This window comes from Ranitomeya imitator, chromosome 6 (assembly GCF_032444005.1).
Source record: "Ranitomeya imitator isolate aRanImi1 chromosome 6, aRanImi1.pri, whole genome shotgun sequence".
NCBI classification, from domain to species: Eukaryota; Metazoa; Chordata; class Amphibia; order Anura; family Dendrobatidae; genus Ranitomeya; species Ranitomeya imitator.
Window position 1 is genome coordinate 529,466,272 of NC_091287.1, and position 19,429 is coordinate 529,485,700.

Below are 19,429 nucleotides of genomic sequence, written 5' to 3' on the forward strand. Positions count from 1 at the left end.
TAACTCTAAGTAAATCAAACTTCTGTGATATCAAACTGTCCACTTAGGAAGCAACACTGTTTGAAAATCAATTTTCCATGCGGTTGTGCAAATGGAATAGACAACAGATGGAAATTATTGGCAATTATCAAGACATACTCAATAAAAGAGTGGTTCTGCAGGTGGGGACCACAGACCACATCTCAGTGCCAATGCTTTCTGGCTGATGTTTTGGTCACTTTTGAATGTTGGTTGTGCGTTCACACTCGTGGTGGCATGAGGCGGACTCTACAACCCACACAAGTGGCTCAGGTAGTACAGAAGTACAGATTATCCAGAATGGCACATCAATGCGAGCTGAGCCAAGAAGGTTTGCTGTGTCTGTCAGCGGAGTGTCCAGAGACTAGAGGCGCTACCAGGAGACAGGCCAGTACACCAGGAGATGTGGAGGGGGCCGTAGGAGGTCAACCACCAAGCAGCAGGACCGCTACCTCAGCCTTTGTGCGAGGAAGAGGAGGAGCACTGCCAGAGCCCTGCAAAATGACCTCCAGCAGGCCACAAATGTGCATGTGTCTGCACAAACGGTTAGAAATTGACTCCATGAGGATGGTCTGAGTCCCTGACGTCCACAGATGGGGGTTGTGCTCACTGTCCAACACCATGCAGAACGCTTGGCATTTGCCACAGAACACCAGGATTGGCAAATTCGCCACTGGCGCCTTGTGCTCTACACAGATGAAAGCAGGTTCACACTGAGCACATGTGACAGACGTGAAAGATTCTGGTGACGCCATGGAGAGCGATCTGTCTGCAACATCCTTCAGCATGACCGATTTGGCAGTGGGTCAGTAATGGTGAGGGGTGGTATTTTTTTGGAGGGCCGCACAGCCCTCCATGTGCTCGCCAGAGGTAGCCTGACTGCCATTAGGTACCTAGATGAGATCCTCAGACCCCTTGTGAGATCATATGCTGGTGCGGTTGGCCCTGGGTTTCTCCTAATGCAGGACAATGCCAGACCTCATGTGGCTGGAGTGTGTCAGCAGTTCCTGCAAGATGAAGGCATTGAAGCTATGGACTGGCCCGCCCGTTCCCCAGACCTGAATCCGATTGAACACATCTGGGACATCATGTCTCGCACCATCCACCAGTGTCACATTGCACCACTGATGGTCCAGGAGTTGGCGGATGCTTTAGTCCAGGTCTGGGAGGATAACCCTCAGGAGACCATCTGTCGCCTCATCAAGAGCATGCCCACACATTGTAGGTATCATTTCCTCGTCTTGAGGCATTTCCATTGAAAATGGATCAGCCTGTAATTGGATTTTCCATTTTGATTTTGAGTGGGATTCCAAATCCAGACCTCCATTGGTTAATAAATTTGATTTCTATTAATGTTTGTGTGATTTTGTTGTCAGCACATTTAACTTTGTACAGAACAAAGTATTCAATGAGAATTTTTGAGAATATTTCATTCGTTCAGATCTAGGATGTGTTATTTGAGTGTTCCCTTTATTTTTTTGAGAAGTGTATGTATATATATATATATATATATATATATATATATATATATATATATATATACTGTATGTAAAGTTACTCCAATTTGTATGCATATTAAACCTTCACGTTGACATGTTTTACCTCTAAAGATCAGGAAATTGTAAAAAAAAAAAATTTACATTTTGTTGTAGGACAATTACGGTAACTTTGTTTTCAAATGATTATTACGTTTAAGCTGAGGCTGGACGACCTCACATCTTACTGTAGCGCTTTATTGGTGTGAATGTATATTTTATATATATACTGATCAGCACAATGATGTCAAATTTTAGGCATCAGAATTCTGAATGCAGCTCTGAATATAAATGGAGTACGCATTAAACTATCTAACAATTCAAAATTATATTTATTTGCAATGATCACTTCTTTCTGCCTTTGGAGTAAAATATTTTTTTTATGCTACTTTTAAAAAAAAAATGCTGCCTGGTTGCAAAGGTAAGTTTTTTTTATATTATGGATAAACATTTCTGTTTATGACTGTGCTGCAAAATTTCTTTACTTTCAACTTATTGAAATTAAATTTTTGTTTTCTTTAGACCAAAGCTAATGCAGCAAGTACAGCGCCACCTCTGCCTGCATCTGAGGCTGGTGGGTATATATATACATATATATGAAATATATATTTATGTGTGTGTACAGTCCATATGTTGTATAGTAACTACACAAAATGAAATACATGACTCTGGCTATAGTAATTTATCCAGACACTCTTTCCACCGCAAGAACACACAGTTCAATAAAGTGATCAAACACACTTCACAGACAAAATAGAACTTTACCGTCTCTTCTCAACGGTGTATTCATCCAATGAAACCAGCAATTCTACAAGCAACATATCTAACAATAATGTCAGGAGTGTTCCTTAAAAACACAAGCAAACATAAAGCAGCCGTGTCGGACAACTAGCTTCCAATTTTGTTGTATTATCATCACAAGAACTAATGTTGAAATCACATTTAAAAGATGACAAATACGTGGCATGGTAGCTTCTACCTTACCCTGGGGGTTTCGCCTGTCAGCTGCTTCCTGAGGTTTGCCAAAAGAAGAAGCCGATAGGCGAAACCTAGGGTAAGGTAAAAGCTGGCGTGCCACGTGGTTGACAATTTTTTTTAACTGATCATTGAGGCAGTAAAGTTGTATTTTATCTGCTTTAACAAGACTCTGAGTAACCCATGGGTTCATACAGGATATGACTACATGTAGATTAGTATGATCAGTCACATTTATAACCTATTGGCTGCAAACATACTGTATCTGCCGTAATGTAGACTATTTTACCATTATTGATTCATTTATTTGCAGCCCCCAAGACTTCAAAGACAAAAGGACACGTCACACTGTTGATTGACGACGAACATGATAAAAAAAAGAGAGATGCCAAAAAGGGACTCGATGTGATCAAACCAAAGCCAAAAGCAGAAGGGCCAAAACTTGCAACTCTGCGGGTAATCTAGAGAAAATGTATGGAAAAATAAGAAAAAATGACTGATTTGATCACATCTTTCTTCGTCTGCACGTGTGGTCTCATGCAAATTCTCCTTCCGTGGTTGAGCAAGGCAATGTTGGGAAAGTAACACCCACCCCATGTTAGGTTTACAGTAGACCTAATATCCAATTACCGTATTTTTCAGACTACAAGACGCACTTTTTCCCCCCCAAAAAAGGGGAGAAAATGGGGGGTGCGTCTAATAGTCGCAATGCAGGCTTACCGTGGCGGCAGAGGTCCGGTGGCAGAGGTGTGGCGGCAGAGGTCCGGTGGCAGAGGTGCAGCGGCAGAGGTGCGGCGGCAGAGGTGTGGGGGCAGAGGAGGCGCAGTAAGCGGGGTCCCTTTCTCCGGTGAGGTGATGCAGCAGCCCGGTATGCAGCAGAGCCGGGTGAATCCTGTTGTTATCGGTGGGCGTGGCCATTTTCCTGAGGCCGCGCGTGCGCAGATGAAGCGCTCTGCTTCCCGGGGCTTCAGGAAAATGGCCACGGGAGGCCGCGCGTGCGCAGATGGAGATCGCGGCGGCCATTTTCCTGAAGCCCCGGGAAGCAGAGCGCTCCATCTGCGCACGCGCGGCCCCGGGAAGCAGAGCGCTCCATCTGCGCACGCGCGGCCTCAGGAAGATGGCCGCGCCCACCGATAACAACAGGATTCACCCGGCTCTGCTGCATACCGGGCTGCTGCATCACCATACCGGGGAATGGGACCCCGCTTACTGAGCCTCCTCTGCCGCTGCACCTCTGCCACCGCACCTCTGCCGCCACGGTAAGCCTGCATTGCCTGCACGGTAAGCCTGGGACCCCTCTCACGCCATACCTCTCACTGCACCTCCTGATCCCAGCACCTCCTGATCCCAGCACCTCCTGATCCCAGCACCTTCTCATCCCAGCACCTCCTGATCCCAGCACCTCCTGATCCCAGCACCTCCTGATCCCAGCACCTTCTCATCCCAGCACCTCCTCATCCCAGCACCTCCTGATCCCAGCACCTTCTCATCCCAGCACCTCCTGATCCCAGCACCTCCTGATCCCAGCACCTCCTGATCCCAGCACCTTCTCATCCCAGCACCTCCTCATCCCAGCATCACCCCACCTCTGCCGACACCTTGCCTCCTGTGACCCTGCTCTGCCACCGCCAGCCCTCAGGTAAGATACTGTAAATTCGGACAATAAGACGGACCCCCATCTTATAAAAAATCTTTTTTTCTGCAATTTTCACCCCAAATTTGGGGTGCGTCTTATGGTCCGGTGCGTCTTATAGTCCGAAAAATACGGTAATTGGACCATAGCTTTGCCGAACGAATCACTTGTGCCCGGTATCCAACCTCCTGATATCCAATTACATGTATAACAAAAAAATTTATATTAGTTTGTTAGCCAGTCTGCCCCACTGCTCTTTTTGGCAAAGTGATCATGCACATAAGAGAGCTTTTGACTATCCTCTGGTTCTACTGACATGTTTCTCCTCCGACCATCCGATAAAGCCAGTGTACTTGTTTATTTAGTAAGGAATCTAAGGGCTAATGTCTTGGGGAGAGTGACATACCTGACTTGCCGGTGTGAGGAGACTTATTGGCCTTGCAATGCTCTTCTGGGAGATTAAATATGCAAATTGCCTCTTTGGAAATAAAGAGTGCCATCTACTGGAATTGGCAATGGTCAATGTCGACCTTTTAATGAATCTTGTCACTTGATTTAGGAAAAAAGCCAAATCTGACACTCTGGATGAGAGGCCTCTGATGGGGTACTAAGGTTTGTTAATCTCCTTGGACCTCTGACAAAGGCCTCTCATCCAGCAAAAGCAAACCTCTTGTTTTGCAGTGATGAGAGGCAAATACTTGTTTGCAAATATTATCTGGTTTGGCTTTTATCTAAGGCTGGAATGTTACTTATATAGGTCGAACTTGCATGAACAGGCATTCAAAGTTTAGATACTTCGGACATCAATGTACATCTCTAAAGAATAAAGGATCCACATTTTTCCCCCATTGTCATGGTACAATGTACAATCAGGCCGACATATTCTTTAGATAGTTTAAGATCTTGTACAAATTCACAGGATCCTCCAGGATTTATGTTACATGTATGAGCAGCTTTACAATACAGGAAGGAGAGAATGTAGGGGCTGTTATCTGAGGGTTGCCTTATTCTCTACGATTGGAGTAAGCACATTTCTTCTAGCGTTACTCACCTGAAATAAGGCATCTAAAAGGGACCCATGGCTGTACCCCAGGAGTTTGTCCTTTTTTTCTATCATTGAAAACAATTATTTCACCTGCTCCATTAGAACCATTGTCTTCTTAATTATCAGCTTTTTTTGCTTCAGATTTACGATGGGGAACTGGAGAGTGAATTTCAGAACTTTGAAGACTGGGTGAGAACATTTGAGCTTTTAAGGGGCAAAGCCAACGATGAGGACCATAGTGTCCATGATAACAGGATTATTGGTAAATTTAAGGTAAGTCATTTGCTCCCTATTCTTTGGGTATGTGTCCACGTTCAGGATTGCATCAGGATTTGGTCAGGATTTTCCATCAGTTTTTGTAAGCCAAAACCAGGAGTGGATGATAAATACAGAAGTGATGCATATGTTTCTATTATACTTTTCCGCTAATTGTTCCACTCCTGGTTTTGGCTTACAAATGGCCTGAGCAATCAGCAGGATGTGCAGGCCAAATGCTAAATTTACTCTACCGCTGCTACCTGTATTGAATGCATGGCTTGCTATAGAATTCTCCTATTATAACAACCTTCTCTGTCATTTCAGGGCTGGAGCTAGATTTTTTTTCACATTCCTTTTTCTAGTCCTTCAAAACGAATCTGTCACTAGGTTTTTGCTATGTAATCTAAGAGCAGCATAATAGGCTGTGTTTTGCAGTTTCAATAAAATCAGTGTTTTATCAGCAGGAGATTATCAGTGCAGGACTAGGTGTCTAGTGCCTCCAAGTAAATTAATCTGTGCAACCATGGATCCACCACTGTTTCTGGCAAGTTAAGACATACTCAGAAACCTTCAAATCAGTGCTGTAGGTGAGGATATACAGGGCTCAGCACCCTGAGCACTGCTAGACCTGCAGCAGAGAAAACAGTGATTGTATCAAAATGACAGCAAGTTAACCCAGTAAATTGCGCATTGCTGGAATCAGGGTCTCAGCCTCTACATCTTGCTGTTCTCATATTACGTAGCATAAAACTGGGGACAGATTCCCTTTAAATACTCTGAGCAAGACAAAGTGGCACGTTGGCTCCCACTGGCACTCTGTACCTACCGTAGCTACGCACCCATCCATGGCAATGAGCTGATCACAAGCCCTGGTTGAATTGGGAAAAGGGTTGTCAAGATTGTCACAAACGAGTCAGTTTTGACTCCTGATGTCTGTGTTTCTCTAGGATGTCTTGTCCTGTTTGGTAACCTTCCATCTTTTTGCAGGTGGTCTTTTTCTTCGTCCTCTTCCTCCTCTTCTCCATTGTATAGAACAGGATAACTTGATTTATTTAATGTAAAACATACTGAGAATAAAGCTTTGATCTGAGGGTCAGAGGCAGCAAAGACTCACTGATTTGTGACATTTTGATGAATATTTATTTTCTCTTTTCTGATCTAAGGGATGTTTCAGCATTTCGAAAAGCATGGATGACCTCTCAAGCTCTATGGATAATCGCCAAATGAGAATTTTACAGGGGATCCCTCAAAACCACTCTGTGAAGGTTCTCATCCGAGTCTATATTGTCTGTGTAAGTTTCTAAGACTATATTTGGAGATGTAAACATGTTAAACAAACTATCTATTAGGTAACAACAAAGGGGAGTGTTAAAAAAAAAAACACCACCAAAACTGAGAACCTACCCTTATCACAGCGGAGTTATGATATAGAGATCGATTTATACCTAAGTACTTGTGCTGTTTGTGGCAGTGATCAGTGCTAAACAAAAGATATAGAACAATTTGATCTATAAACAATCGTTTTCTTTTGTCTGTGATCTTGATAGACTATGAGATCGCCTAGGAATTGAAGGGACAGCCGCCGTGGAGCGGGGGCGCCACATCGCAAATTATGGTGCCAACCTCCGCTGACAGGAAGGCTATCAGACCTTAGGGCCTACTAGGGATAGGGGCAGGCACATTGTTTTATCATAGTTTTCCCTCTATTGGCTGCAGCCCAGATTCCCGGGCCGATAATCCCCTTTTTTCTGGGATGTTTTTAATGAATTTTGTATTATTGTTTTTGGCATTATCCGTGTTTGAATAACTAATGGAGAATATTGTGATAGGGGTAGGTTCTCGGTTTTGGAGGTGTAAACATGCACATGTGCCATTACTCTTACCACCACCACTATGAAGACACCATCGCTAGTATCCATCATGCGCTTGTAAATCAGAGCAGAACACAATCTCACAAATACCATCTATGCCCAAGATGCAGATAATAAGGACCGCTACTAAATACTGTCCAACACCATAATAACTGGATCCATAAGGACTTTAATCCTATGGACATAGAGGTTCTATATGGTCATACTTAGCAATTTTTAGTGATCAATCCCTGGGACTTTGATCATCATGACTCACAAATCACCGATGACCACACACGTTTCCTGATACCAACCCCATTCCACACAGGTTAATGTCCTTTTCTCACCCCTTGAAGCTGCATTTGGACCCAGGGATTCCATCTGATATATGAGCTTTCCAGTATCAAGCACAAGAGACTTTTTTGAAGGAGCTTTCAGCGGTCACCACGAGATCTGTCAATTCTTTCTGGAGTGTGGGTGCTCTCCCTTATTTTTCTCCAAGAGCCTTAAAGTTATTCTGACTGCTGGCAAATATGCATATTTGCTTTTCAGCTAAGTACATTCATAAACAAAAAAAGGAAACCTCATACTAATTGCCAAAAGTTGTCCCATTGCTGCTCAGTCGTACCCCCTCACCATATCTCTCCACGAGTACCTACCGAAAGATCAGCGACCTAAACCTGTAGCTGGTCTCTACATTGCTTGGTAAATTTGCGGTGATGGTGAGGATGTGCAGGTTTCCATAACTCGTGGATTAGAAGATGAGTTCAACCTACAGTGAACCTCGGCTTCTCAAAGACAACATCGCATAGTATCGTCAGATTCAATAGCACATACAAAATGAATGATTTATAAAGCAGAACCAGAGCTATACAGTGGGGCAAAAAAGTATTTAGTCAGTCAGCAATAGTGCAAGTTCCACCACTTAAAAGATGAGAGGCGTCTGTAATTTACATCATAGGTAGACCTCAACTATGGGAGACAAACTGAGAAAAAAAAAATCTAGAAAATCACATTATCTGTTTTTTTATCATTTTATTTGCATATTATGGTGGAAAATAAGTATTTGGTCAGAAACAAACAATCAAGATTTCTGGCTCTCACAGACCTGTAACTTCTTCTTTAAGAGTCTCCTCTTTCCTCCACTCATTACCTGTAGTAATGGCACCTGTTTAAACTTGTTATCAGTATAAAAAGACACCTGTGCACACCCTCAAACAGTCTGACTCCAAACTCCACTATGGTGAAGACCAAAGAGCTGTCAAACGACACCAGAAACAAAATTGTAGCCCTGCACCAGGCTGGGAAGACTGAATCTGCAATAGCCAACCAGCTTGGAGTGAAGAAATCAACAGTGGGAGCAATAATTAGAAAATGGAAGACATACAAGACCACTGATAATCTCCCTCGATCTGGGGCTCCACGCAAAATCCCACCCCGTGGGGTCAGAATGATCACAAGAACGGTGAGCAAAAATCCCAGAACCACGCGGGGGGACCTAGTGAATGAACTGCAGAGAGCTGGGACCAATGTAACAAGGCCTACCATAAGTAACACACTACGCCACCATGGACTCAGATCCTGCAGTGCCAGACGTGTCCCACTGCTTAAGCCACTACATGTCCGGGCCCGTCTGAAGTTTGCTAGAGAGCATTTGGATGATCCAGAGGAGTTTTGGGAGAATGTCCTATGGTCTGATGAAACCAAACTGGAACTGTTTGGTAGAAACACAACTTGTCGTGTTTGGAGGAAAAAGAATACTGAGTTGCATCCATCAAACACCATACCTACTGTAAAGCATGGTGGTGGAAACATCATGCTTTGGGGCTGTTTCTCTGCAAAGGGGCCAGGACAACTGATCCGGGTACATGAAAGAATGAATGGGGCCATGTTTCGTGAGATTTTGAGTGCAAACCTCCTTCCATCAGCAAGGGCATTGAAGATGAAACGTGGCTGGGTCTTTCAACATGACAATGATCCAAAGCACACCGCCAGGGCAACGAAGGAGTGGCTTCGTAAGAAGCATTTCAAGGTCCTGGAGTGGCCTAGCCAGTCTCCAGATCTCAACCCTATAGAAAACCTTTGGAGGGAGTTGAAAGTCCGTGTTGCCAAGCAAAAAGCCAAAAACATCACTGCTCTAGAGGAGATCTGCATGGAGGAATGGGCCAACATACCAACAACAGTGTGTGGCAACCTTGTGAAGACTTACAGAAAACGTTTGACCTGTCATTGCCAACAAAGGATATATTACAAAGTATTGAGATGAAATTTTGTTTTTGACCAAATACTTATTTTCCACCATAATATGCAAATAAAATGTTAAAAAAACAGACAATGTGATTTTCTGGATTTTTTTTTCTCAGTTTGTCTCCCATAGTTGAGGTCTACCTATGATGTAAATTACAGACGCCTATCATCTTTTTAAGTGGTGGAACTTGCACTATTGCTGACTGACTAAATACTTTTTTGCCCCACTGTATGTACTCCAAGATTCTTACTTAGCCCAGGGCCCAGAATAAGATGGTGGACTATCTCCGAGAGGACATCAGACTTTCCACCGAATCAGCTTCCAAATATAAAACCTGAGACTTGTGACACAATTCCTCATTTTAAGCGAGTTATCAAACCCTACCAAAATACATAACCGAGTTTAAATAAGTTCTTCAAATAACATATAATTAAATTAGACCTGGAGTCCCTGTTATAAGTTCGGCATGTGACCAGAGCTGTGCATAAAGGGGTCAGCTAATTAATTATTACAATAGCTAAACCAGCCCCCTTCTGCATCTATGACGCAGCCTGCATCTATGACGCAGCCTGCACCATGTTCCTAAACAGGGAACTACGTCCTGTGTCAAACAAAGGACCAGAAGTGAATCCTCCGGAACCGGAAGTGAAGCTGCCGAACTCGGAAGTTAATTACTGGAATGAGTACAAAAGGATCAGGACTCCATTTTTTGACATGGTGGAAGTTACTTAGGCATTTTGTCACACTGGTTGTTAGGGACCATCCATTTTTATTGAATTTTTACTGTGTTTTTTAACAGTGGTTCTGCATTGCTTTTTGGCAGCTAATTACAAGTATTATTGGCACCAAACCATTTGAATGCGATACTGTTCGGTCTTTATAATTATTCACCATATGTGTTGGGTATCTGTACACTGTACAACAGTACATTACAATGGAAAGGGGGCAGTAGAAGTTACTGTAAAGACTGGCACAGACTTGTCATTTACTTTGAGCTTTATGGTGCTATCGGTACTTCTTACGGCATCATGAACCTTTCCTCCATTTTTACATGAGCAGATGTTTAGCATAACAATTTACGACCGTGATGGCCATTAGTGACCATAGCAACTTTTACAACAGATAATACTTAATAACCTTAGTGAAACCATCTTTTCCAGGGAATTAACCTCAGCCCGGCTGATCCAGATGGAAAATCTGATCCTTACATTGTCTTGCGACTGGGAAAGACTGAAATCAAAGATCGAGACAATTATATTCCCAAGCAATTGAATCCAGTATTTGGACGGTGAGAAGAACATTACTAACATTTCTAACATATCAACTTTTCATTTTATTTAAGCCTTTTTTTTATAGAGGTTCTCCAGGAGTAGAAAAAAAAAGAAAACACAACAGAAATCAGTCTTCAAATGGTAAAAGGACAGGTGCTGGTGAGGATATGCTGTAGGAAGCTCTGCTCCACTGTACTATGTACTGTCAGGTCAAAGCTCAACATTCAGAAACACAGGGTAAACAGTAGCATGAGCAGCCACGTATTACCTCAGCCCCCCTGGTATCTCCAGTAATAGATCAGATAAACAGGGTGGACAGCAGTATGAGCAGCCACGTCTTACCTCAGCCCCCCTGGTATCTCCAGTAATAGATCAGATAAACAGGGTGGACAGCAGTATGAGCAGCCACGTCTTACCTCAGCCCCCCTGGTATCTCCAGTAATAGATCAGATAAACAGGGTGGACAGCAGTATGAGTAGCCACGTCTTACCTTAGCCCACCTGGTATCTCCAGTATTAGATCAGATAAACGGGGTGGACAGCAGTATGAGCAGCCACGTCTTACCTCAGCCCCCATGGTATCTCCAGTATTAGATCAGATAAACGGGGTGGACAGCAGTATGAGCAGCCACGTCTTACCTCAGCCCCCCTGGTATCTCCAGTAATAGATCAGATAAACAGGGTGGACAGCAGTATGAGCAGCCACGTCTTACCTCAGCCCCCCTGGTATCTCCAGTAATAGATCAGATAAACAGGGTGGACAGCAGTATGAGTAGCCACGTCTTACCTCAGCCCCCCTGGTATCTCCAGTATTAGATCAGATAAACAGGGTGGACAGCAGTATGAGCAGCCACGTCTTACCTCAGCCCCCATGGTATCTCCAGTATTAGATCAGATAAACAGGGTGGACAGCAGTATGAGCAGCGCCCTCTTCTTACTCAGCACCTATGATATCTTTAGTGATAAATCAGAAAAGCAAGGTGCACAGATATTTCGGGCAGTCTCATAGGTGGTCAATATTTTGTTTCTAGGTACAGATGTTCCAGTGCAAGCAACCCTAGACAATCAGCTTGTTATCAAAATTATGGCTTCTCTAACCCCGACTGACCAGTTGTTATCACCAGGGTTAGCCAATAACAGCCAGAAATGTATCCTCCATGTCCAACTATGGAATAAATGGAGTTTTTACGTCTGCCATAGTGGGAGTGCCTTGTAACTGGAGGCTCTCCAGTCTGTCTTGTAGAAGATGGTGCAGTGCAGGTGACCATGCTCTATGACCACCATGTGCCCTAAAATAACATATGGATTGGAGTTGCCACTCTAAGTCATCACCTTTAAAATGGGATTAAAAAGAATGTTCCCAGTGCATGCACCGAATGCACACATTTGGCGTTGGAATGTGGGGGGTGGTGAGAGTATACATTGGTATAATTTTTTTTAACTATTCTGCAGAAAAGATCCTGCAAAGAAATATATAGTATTCCAATGTGATCATGGTCTAAATTTAACAGCGTTCAATAAGAACTCAGCTTTTTAACTCTTTCATAAATCTCCCCCTTACATCTCTTTCTATGTTCTTCTATGTATCGAGAAGAAATACACAACCCTTTACCCCATTCATTGTGTTTACCAGATCATTTGAAATCAATGCTACCTTCCCGAAGGAATCTCTATTAACCATCGTGATATACGACTATGACCTGATTGGGACAGATGACCTCATTGGTGAGACGAAAATTGACTTGGAAAATCGCTTCTACAGCAGATACCGGGCAACGTGCGGCTTGCAAAGTCAATACGAGATGTAAGACCTGTGCGAGCACAACTGCTAATAAGGATAAATGTGTCTGGGAGATTGTATATTAAAGCAAAGCATAGAAAAATCTAAGAAAAGGAAACGACATGAAATAGATCAGTGCCGTCTATTGTGTCCCCCTGGCTCTAAACAAAACTGATTTACGGGTTTTACGGTGTTTACAATTCTTGCTGCTATCGTGATTGAATCCTATGTAGTAATGACGCACTCATTAGAGAAAGTGGGGCAGTTGCATGAATTTTAAAACTTAAAAATTTTCACACATTTCAATCTAAAGGATGTAAAAAAAATTAGAAAAATTGTTCTTTTTTTTCTTGAAAACAACTTATCCCCATGGTAATGTTTAGACCAGTGTTCCTCTATCTGTGAGAAAGTCCTCGTCAGAGAGGTGCCTTCTAATTCGAGAGGCAGTTTCCGAAGCAATATAATTGACTAATTCTTAACGTAATTCAATGTACTCAGTTCGATAGACTAAAAAAATTGAGCAATATTTTTAATTTAACCCATTATCTACCAATGTCCTTTTTTTGGGACGCCTAATCTTTAGCTTCTAGGAACTAAGATTTTATAATTTTTATAATTAGGTACAATTTTTTGTGTTGTGTTTGTAAAATGAATGTTTTCAAAATAGGAAATCATGTCATTGTCATTTTTAATTGAATATTGGGACGCCCTTTTCTGAAAAATCCGTACTTGTAAAAATTTTAATTTGGCAAGTAATGGGTTAAGCATGGACTTCTTCTATTACCGATGGTGGAACTGAGATATCAGATATTAGAGAGTCTGGTGAAACTCCAGTAGAAAAAATATTAGTAGCCATGGCTCAAAACACCGATTTGGAAAGCAACAGGTAGCATTATACATTGGATCAAAGTCAACCAGATTCACTGATTTTGGTGAGATAAGTGGCCACTGATCAATGGTGGATGGGGGCAGCCTAATGTGCTCCTCTTAGGGTATGGTGCACAAGTTCAGATTTGCTGAATATTTGTATCAAAAATGTGTGTCTTAGCAGAAAAAATGCTACATCAAAAAACACGTTTTTTTAATGTATTTTTTTCCCAGTCATGTATACTGTAGGTTAGAATGGGTGAAAAACGCTGAAACAATTGACCTGCTGTAGATATAAAACTGCTTCAAATCTGCAAGGAAAAAATCTCTGCATGAGAATTCTGAAATCTCATTTATTTTGCTGGGACATTAAAATGCTGCATTTTTTGTGGGAAAATAAAATGTAGCAAAAATGCAACGTGAGCACATACGAATATCATTTACTATTCCCAAAAATGAAATAAAAAACTCATATTTACCGCAAAATGCTACCAATAAAAACTACAACTTACTAACAAACCCAGCACCATTAATGGAAAAATAACAAAGTAAAATGGTGACACAATACTATTAAATTTTTTCTTGTAAATTGGAAATTTTTTTAAAGCATTAAAAACATAAAGCAATAAAACAAAAAATATATACCGTATATACTCGAGTATAAGCCGAGATTTTCAGCCCATTTTTTTAAGCTGAAAGTGCCCCTCTCGGATTATACTCGAGTCGTTGTCCCAGGGCGTCGACGGGGGAGCGGCGACTGTCACATACTCACCTGCTCCTGGCGTGGTCCCTACATCTCCTATGGTCTCCGGGCACCCGCAGCTCTTCCTGTGTTCAGCGGTCACGTAGTACCGCTCATTAAAGTAATGAATATGGACGCATATTCATTACTTTAATGAGCAGTACGTGACCGCTGAACTCATTAAAGTAATGAATATGGATGCATATTCATTACTTTAATGAGCAGTACGTGACCGCTGAACATAGGAAGATGCTGCCGGCTCCCGGAGACCATCTGTCACTGAGAAGCAGGGACCGCGCCGGGAGCAGGGGAGGGTGAGCATTGTACGATATTCACCTGACCCAGCTCCACCGCTGGGCGCCGCTCCGTCTTCCGCGTCCTCCAGCTGTGACTGTTCAGGCCAGAGGGCGCGATGTGTTTAGTGTGCGCCCTCTGCCTGAACAGTCAGAGAGCCGGAAGACAGAGCGGCGCACAGTGGTGGAACGGGGAAGGTGAATATCGCAAGTGCCGGGGGCTTGAGCGATGAGAGGTGAGTATGTGATTTTTTTATTTTAATCGCAGCAACAGCATATGGGGCATAATCTATGGAGCATTTTATGGGGCCATCAACCTTTATGCAGCATTATATGGGGCATAATCTATGGAGCATCTTATGGGGCCATAATCAACCTTTATACAGCATTATATGGGGCATATTTTAATATGGAGCATCTTATGGGGCCATCATAAACTGTATGGAGCATTATATAGGGCTCCTGTTTCAATATGGATATTCAAAAGCACAACCTACTGATGTCTCAATTAATTTTACTTTTATTGGTACCTATTTTTATTTTTCAAATTTCCCAGTAGCTGCTGCATTTCCCACCCTAGGCTTATACTCGAGTCATTAAGTTTTCCCAGTTCTTTGTGGCAAAATTAGGGGGTCTCGGCTTATACTCGAGTATATACTGTATAACTTGGTATTACCGTTATCGTACTGGCCTGGAGAAGCATGTTTCCAGGTCTTATTTCCCCGAACAATGAACGTTGTAAAAAGAAAACCCTAAAAACATTGGCAAAATTTTCTTTTTTACTAATTTACCTTTCTTAGGCTACGTTCCCACAATGAGCTTTTGGTGAGTTTTTGATGTTTCAGATTTTCTGCACCATTTTTGTACCCATTGAGTAAAATAGGTTACTTGCATTTTTTAGAAATTATGCCGTCTAAAAAAACTCATCGTGGGAACGTAGCCTTATTCGCTGGTAGATTTCTACAAACCTCTGTTTCAGGAGTGACTGAAGCCTCTGCAGACTGAAAGTTAGAAAAGCAAACATTATTGGCGAAATATTTCTCACCTTTAAAATATCCCTTAATTAAATTAAAGGGCAATTCCAAGGAGGAATCAGACAATGCCTTTCATCCCATGCCTTACATATTTGATAACTAAACAACATACTTTCTTATTTCTAGAGAGGGATACAACGCCTGGAGGGACAGCACCAAGCCCACAGAAATACTGACCAAACTATGTAAAGACAACAAACTTGCTGCCCCGATTTTCCAACCGGGACAGATACAGATTGGAAGCAAAGTTTTTTCAGGACAAACAATGTTTGATGAAGATGGTAAGTGCAGAACATCCCGGATAGAGGCACAAGATGATGTTTATTGCAGCCATTCAGCCTTTGCTGTAGGGAATGCGGCTCTGTAATAGGAAATTAGCTCCCTGGTGAAACTCAGCAGACTGCACAAAGACTTCTACCAGCGATGAGCCGCCCCATGTCCCCATCAGAGATTTTTGCCAAGGATTTTTCTGTTTTACACCAGAAATCCCTATTGAGAGCCATAATGTCCCATATAATAATAATAATCTTTATTTTTTATATAGCGCTAACATATTCCGCAGCGCTTTACAGTTTGCACACATTATGTACATATACATACATTATGGGGCTCACAATCTAGATTCCCTATCAGTATGTCTTTGGAATGTGGGAGGAAACCGGAGTACCCAGAGGAAACCCACGCAAACACGGGGAAAGCATACAAACTCCTTGGAGATGTTTGTTGTGAATTCTGCTCTTGGGTTCCCTCCAGTGGTTGTTGGTGGGAATGCTGTTGTCTCTGACTCGCAGTCCTGGCCAGGTGTATCGGATAATTACAATTCTGACTGGGATATTTAGGAGTGCTGAATCCTTTGGCCCTTGCCAGTTGTCAATGTTTCTTTGGAAGTGTTGGATCTCTGCCTGGCCTCTCCTGCTTATCTGCCAGTTCAGCAAAGATAAGTGTCTGTTTCTTTTCCTGTGGCACACATGCAGTGTGCTTATTTTCAGTACTGTTCGTTTGTTTTTCTTTTGTCCAGATTAGACTGTGTCTGTGTTTTCTCAGTCTGGTTGGTTTCACTGGAGTTGCAGATTTACGCTCCTACATCTTTAGTTGGATGTAGGAAGTTATTTGTATATTCTGCTGTGGATTTTTTGAAGAGTTTTAATACTGACCGCACAGAACTCTGTCCTATTCTGTCCTATCTAGCTAGAGTGGCCTCCTGTGCTAAATCCTGTTTTTTCTGCCTGTGTATGATTTTTCCTCTCCGACTCACTGCCAATATTTGTGGGGGGCTGTCTATCCTTTGGGGATTTTCCCTGAGGCAAGATAGTATTCCGATTTCCATCTTTAGGGGTATTTAGTCCTCCGGCTGTGACGAGGTGTCTAGGTGTGTTAGGTACACTCCACGGCTACTTCTACTTGCGGTGTTAAGTTCATGGTTGCGGTCAGTATAGTGGCCACTTTCTCCAGTGAAAGTTCTCATGCAGCTCCAAGGTCACCGGATCATAACAGATGTTGTCCTTAATGGGATTTGAACCCAGGACTCCAGCGCTGCAAGGCTGCAGGGCTAACCACTGAGCCACCGTGCTGCACCGTATGCCTGCCACACCATATGCCTGCCACATTATTCCCGTGGCAGCCATAATGTCAGTTCTAATGTTATAATTGGCAATATGAATTGGGATTGTCCTGAAGGAACATCATCTTGAAGACAAAATAGGGAAGAGACCAGCAAAGGTTAAGCAGATTGCTGCAGGCTGATATTAGTAGGAAGGAAGGAAAGAATAATAAGACCAGCACTCAACTGCCCCAGAAATGGCGCATCCATTAGATACGCCAATTATGGCTCTTGGCTTCGGCTCCTACCGATTGCCCTAGTGCGGTGACATCAAGCCTAGGGGTTAGTAATGGAGAGGCGTTTGTCAAGCACCCCCTGTTAGGGTTGGCGAAATGCACCGAGTATATATATATATGTATTATTAGGTGCGTTCGCAGCCCGGGGTCCACCGTGCAAGAGAGGAACTTGCTGCTGGCAACGCTATATGGTGGTATAAGCAAACTCTTAACTCAACAGAGTCGCTAGGAACAAGATGCTGTGACCTGTTAACCTCACAGAGGTACACAGCTACCAAACAGAGCAAAACTGTGGTTATGCAGTCAGACAAACAGGCAAACAACTCCTCACCGGAGGTGCCGGTATTCTAGCGGCTTATTTCAGCCAAACCCTAATCGCATCTGAACATGATCACACTGGCGCTGAGCTCATAGACATTGGTTTGATACTAGCGCATGGCCAAGGGGCCATGCGAACCTTTTATAGCTGCAGCAACTTCAGGACCTTCCTAGAGGACTAATGGGAGCTGCTACAGTACCTGAGCAACTTCAGGACCTTCCTAGAGGACCAATGGAAGCTGCTGCAGTATCTGAGCATGTGACCCCCGACCTCCAATGAAAGATCTTACCCTGGGCATGCTCAGAAGGGGAAAAGCAGGACTTAGTCCCAGAGATGTCTGCTTGTCGCTGACCAGTACTGACTACAAAGGCAGAGCCTGGAAGAACAGTAGTAACCAGTCGCCCAGTTTCAGCCTGAGTCAGGCGCTGGGACCGACGTCTCCGCTGAGTAGGCTCCAGTGTGGCTGGAGAAGAATGGGAGACCACAGCGGAGGTGGTTAGAGATTCCCCCTGTGCAGAGGCGGGAACATGACACCTAACACCCCCATTACTAACCCCGTAGTCAAAAGAAATGAACACACACAAAGTCTTTTATTTGTAAAAAGCATTCCCCGACAATTACCCTCTTTTACCCATTTATTACCATAAACAAATAATCTACATTGGTCTGCCTCAATCCATACTATGGATGTCCCACGATAATCCTGACTCTGACTTGGTGGCTAGGAGTGGAGACATGAGTAACTTTTCTGCTCACCACGACCGCCGAGCACACTGAAAGTAGTGTAAGAACCAGCAGCAGTGACGACCCTTGACGTCATTAAGGTTACCGCAGTTTACAATTGGTCGGCTCACACAGAGGTTACCGTGAGAACCATCAGCTGTGACCTGCGGAAACCTTAATGACGCACCAGGGCAATTGGGAAAAGCCGAGGCTAAGCATTAGAATTGGCGCATCGAATGGATGAGCCATTTCCGGGGCGGCTGAGGGCTGGGCGTATTAGGCTGGGACTGGGCCAATATCCATTGCCCTTTCCAGTCTATTAATATCAGTCTGCAGCTGTCTGCTTAACCATTGCTGGTTATTAAAAATAGGGAGGACTGCAGGGCACTTTCGATTCCATTCGAATTGTTTGGGTCTTAATCAAAATTTTTCAGCTCATTTGGACAAATCTAACCAGAAACTAATTTTAAGAAATTTACCCCAACTTTAGAAGCCACTCCTAAGACCACATAACATCATAACCTACTAAAGCCGGGAATTTTCATTCATTTTCAACTATTACTCTTTGGCTGTACATTTCAACCATATATCAACAGAAGACACATCTTGAGTGCATTTACAAAAAAAATGTTCAAAAAAACGCTCCCGATACCAGAGAATCCTGACCATGCGCACAGTGCGTGCTGTGAGGATTCACAGAATGACAGCAGACTTGATCCCCTAGCCTGGACAATGCCTTTAAGTCTTCATTCACCAAACTGTTTCCATTTTTACATCCACGTAAGACGGACTGTTTTGAATCCATTTCAAAAACCTGACCTGCACATCCAAACATAGACTAAGTGTGAACAGGTGCTGAACCTAGAGTCGCCAACTCGTATATAGTTAAATAAATAAGGCAGCACACTGCAGCGCTAGATCATACAAACTTGAAATACGAAATTTGAACTGCATTACTGCACTAAAAATATGAAAAATGAGAGCGTTTAGCGCATAAAAATGG

At 43.1% G+C, this 19,429-nt stretch overlaps 1 protein-coding gene across 3 annotated transcripts in view; it reads left to right on the top strand.

The window, feature by feature from the left end:
* FER1L6 (fer-1 like family member 6) overlaps positions 1-19,429 on the top strand; it is a 231,815-nt gene that overhangs the window by 196,251 nt on the left and 16,135 nt on the right. For all 3 annotated transcript variants that reach the window (XM_069731864.1, XM_069731865.1, XM_069731866.1), the window contains exons 28-34: positions 2,076-2,127; positions 2,842-2,984; positions 5,348-5,479; positions 6,628-6,756; positions 10,723-10,850; positions 12,466-12,636; positions 15,675-15,829. In XM_069731864.1, the coding sequence (XP_069587965.1) occupies positions 2,076-2,127; positions 2,842-2,984; positions 5,348-5,479; positions 6,628-6,756; positions 10,723-10,850; positions 12,466-12,636; positions 15,675-15,829 (910 nt within the window). The remainder of the gene's footprint in view (positions 1-2,075; positions 2,128-2,841; positions 2,985-5,347; positions 5,480-6,627; positions 6,757-10,722; positions 10,851-12,465; positions 12,637-15,674; positions 15,830-19,429) is intronic.